This window comes from Piliocolobus tephrosceles, unplaced genomic scaffold, assembly GCF_002776525.5.
Source record: "Piliocolobus tephrosceles isolate RC106 unplaced genomic scaffold, ASM277652v3 unscaffolded_25160, whole genome shotgun sequence".
In the NCBI taxonomy this organism is placed as follows: domain Eukaryota; kingdom Metazoa; phylum Chordata; class Mammalia; order Primates; family Cercopithecidae; genus Piliocolobus; species Piliocolobus tephrosceles.
Window position 1 is genome coordinate 1 of NW_022307822.1, and position 2,992 is coordinate 2,992.

General features: G+C 52.5%; 1 protein-coding gene across 1 annotated transcript; it reads right to left on the minus strand.

Annotated features, from left to right (window-relative positions):
• Positions 1-371: 371 nt before the first annotated feature.
• LOC111534413 (stress-induced-phosphoprotein 1-like) lies at positions 372-2,432 on the minus strand. Its single transcript, XM_023201023.3, has 4 exons — positions 2,006-2,432; positions 1,690-1,793; positions 1,298-1,470; positions 372-863 (listed from the first exon to the last, which is right to left on the minus strand). The coding sequence occupies exons 2-4, from the start codon at positions 1,753-1,755 to the stop codon at positions 791-793; spliced, it is 312 nt and encodes a 103-aa protein (XP_023056791.1). The 5' UTR covers positions 1,756-1,793; positions 2,006-2,432; the 3' UTR covers positions 372-790.
• Between the last annotated feature and the right edge of the window lie 560 nt (positions 2,433-2,992).

A 2,992-nucleotide genomic window follows, 5' to 3' on the forward strand; every position in this document is an offset into this window, starting at 1 on the left:
GCCTGGCCTCCAACTCCTAAATCTAACAGCAACTGACAGTATAGCTGCCCTCCCCCCACAGTGACCTCCAGAGGTCACACTAGAATCCTGTTCTCTGGATCTAGCCAGTTTCTAACTTTGGGACTATAATTTGGAGAACAGCACTGGGGACAACCCAAAGCTTATCTGAACCTCTCATTAATACCACTTGGGGTGGGGAAGCCTCCAGATGTCCCTCCAGCCACTGAGCAACAGCGCCACCTAGCAACCCTCTCATCAAAGCCACCTGACTCCTCCTAAGCCCACCCCAAAGAGAAGAGCAAGATCAGGTTCCAGGAGCAGCCCCTGCAAGACAAACTCTTGGTTAAAAAAAAAAACACTCAAGGCCAAAGCAACATATAACCACGCCCAACTGGCTTGTTTTATTGGAGAAGGGGACGCGGAATAAACAACGTGAGACAGCTGGGACCTGAGGCTGGAAGAACCCCCTCCCCTCCCCATACATGCCCACTGCCCCAAATAAAAAATAACCAACTATGGGAGAGCAGCCGAGACAGCAACTGGGGGCAGGGGAAGGAGATATGGAACTCGAGGGCAGCGGTGGAGAGACCATGCGTGTGCTGGGAGGGCCCAGAGGCAGCGGTGGCACAAACAGCGCAGGTACGAGTCTCTGTGTCTTCCCCGGGGTTATGTATAAATATAGAGAGATGAGGCCTTCTCTCCCCTGCTCTCCCTTCTGCTCCGTGCTGCTCGCCGCGGTCCCAGCTCCTCTTTCCACATGAGGGCGAAGGGAAGGGGGATGAACAAGTCATCACCGAATTGCAATCAGACCCACATCCATCAGCTTCTGGATCTTCTGTGCTATTACAGGATTCTTTAAGTGTCTACAGAGGAAGAGGCAGTTATTTGAAATGAGACAACCTTTAAAATCTTACTTGCTCTCAGAGCAAGCCCCAATTCAACCCCCTCTACAGAAGGCCCCAGCAGGGAGGGGTCCTGGCGAGGCCTGGGGCGCAGAGCTGCAGAGACCTGCTCCACTTTGCAGAACTTGCCAGTCCTACTCCGAGCCCACGACACAGCTTCCAGCCAAGACCTTTCTCCCAGCTAAAATGGGCTTTTCCAAATGACTGCTTAAGCTATCATGACTAACAAACAAGGCCCTTCCAGCTCTCGACCCACTGCCAATCTCCTCAAGTTTAGGAAGAATGACAGAATTCCTCTTCCTCCCAGACCGAGCACACCCCTCCCAGCTGCGTGCAGTCATCTGCCTGCTTTTGTTCTCCATTTCCAGCAAGGCCGCCTCTTTGACTCTACATACTCGCTGAGTGCCTGGGGGTCCTTCTGCATCTGTTCCAGGATAAGGCGCATGGCTGGGTCACTCATGATCTGCTGCACCTCGGGGTCGGCCATGGCTCGTCGCTTCACATCTTCGGGGCTGTCGTGCCGGTTGTACTGTGCCATCATACAGCGTTGGTAGCCGTCTGCCGCCTCCTGCAGTCCGGAAGAGACAAAGGTGAAGAGTGTTAGCACCACCCAGCTCACTACTTCAGCAGGTCCAAGATAACAGAGGTAACTGACAAGGGAAGACAGAGCAAGTAAGAGAGAAACAGGGAAATGGAGGTGACAGGGAAGAAATCAGGGACTGAACATGGAAAAGACCCAACACAGAAAAAGGCAGGGGGAGCCCTGGAGCCCCAGAAGCAGCCCCACCTTACAGCTGGAGTCCAGGTCTAGCGCCTTCTGGTACACATCCATGGCTTTGGTGTAGTCCTTCATCGCCTCCAGGGCAGCAGCTTTCCGTGTATAACCCTTGACTGCAGACAGGAGAGGTGGTGCGTTATCCAAACGCAGCGCCCAAGGCTGCTCCTCGCACCTCTTCACCTGCACATCAACACTGTTCACACCTGCTGATGCTGGATCCTAAATGCTACAGGTCCCAAGGACACAAAGGTAGACAAAGGGCTTGCCCTTTCCTTCTCTAATCTTTTGGCTAGAGACAGGGGACAGGCAGCAGAAAGGCACTTACTGAAGGTCGGCTCCAGCTGGATACATTCCTCACAGTCCTAGAATGAAGCAGCAGAAAGAAATTAGGCTCATTCCCTTAGACAAGCTCACTACAGGCAGCTCAAGCATGTGAACTTCCAACTAACACTTCATCCAGCACCACACAGAGGTGATGACACCAGAAAAGGCAACTCCAACTCCAGATGATGGATCATCCCACAAAAGACAAACTGCCCGGACTCTGCAAGAGGCTGATGCTATGAAAAACACATAGCGGGGGACAATTCCAGTTTGAGAAACTGAAGAGTACATGACAGCTAGACCAAATGCATGGGCCTTGGTACTGAGAGCTCTGGAATCCAAAACCACTGCTGATTAAAAAACAAAACAACGCCGGGCGTGGTGGCTCACACATGTAATTCCAGCACTTTGGGAGGCCAAAGCGGGTGGATCACCTGAGGTCGGGAGTTCAAGACCAGCCTGACCGAGATGGAGAAACCCCTTCTCTACTAAAAATAAAAAATTAGCTGGGCATGGTGGCACATGCCTATAATCCCAGCTACTAGGGAGGCTGAGGCAGAAGAATTGCTTAAACCTGGGAGGCAGAGGCTGTGGTGAGCTGAGATCGTGCCATTGCACTCCAGCCTGGGCAACAAGAGTGAAACTCTCTCTCAAAAACAAACAAACAAATAAATTGCTGTAGGCCGGGCGCGGTGGCTCAAGCCTGTAATCCCAGCACTTTGGGAGGCCGAGACGGGCGGATCACGAGGTCAAGAGATCGAGACCATCCTGGCTAACATGGTGAAACCCCATCTCTACTAAAAAATACAAAAAACTAGCCGGGCGAGGTGGCGGGTGCCTGTAGTCCCAGCTACTCGGGAAGCTGAGGCAGGAGAATGGCATAAACCCAGGAGGCGGAGCTTGCAGTGAGCTGAGATCCGGCCACTGCACTCCAGCCCGGGCGACAGAGCGAGACTCCGTCTCCAAAAAAAAAAAAAAAAAAAAAAAC

Bases quoted from the DNA above. Each gene is read 5' to 3' on its own strand.
- LOC111534413 (XM_023201023.3), bottom strand. From the start codon at position 1,755: ATGAAGGACTACACCAAAGCCATGGATGTGTACCAGAAGGCGCTAGAC. The intron at 1,471-1,689 runs GTGGGGCTGCTT...TCCGGACTGCAG, and splicing joins ACCTGGACTCCAGCTGTAAG to GAGGCGGCAGACGGCTACCA. The intron at 864-1,297 runs GTATGTAGAGTC...CTTCCTCTGTAG, and splicing joins GACCCCCAGGCACTCAGCGA to ACACTTAAAGAATCCTGTAA.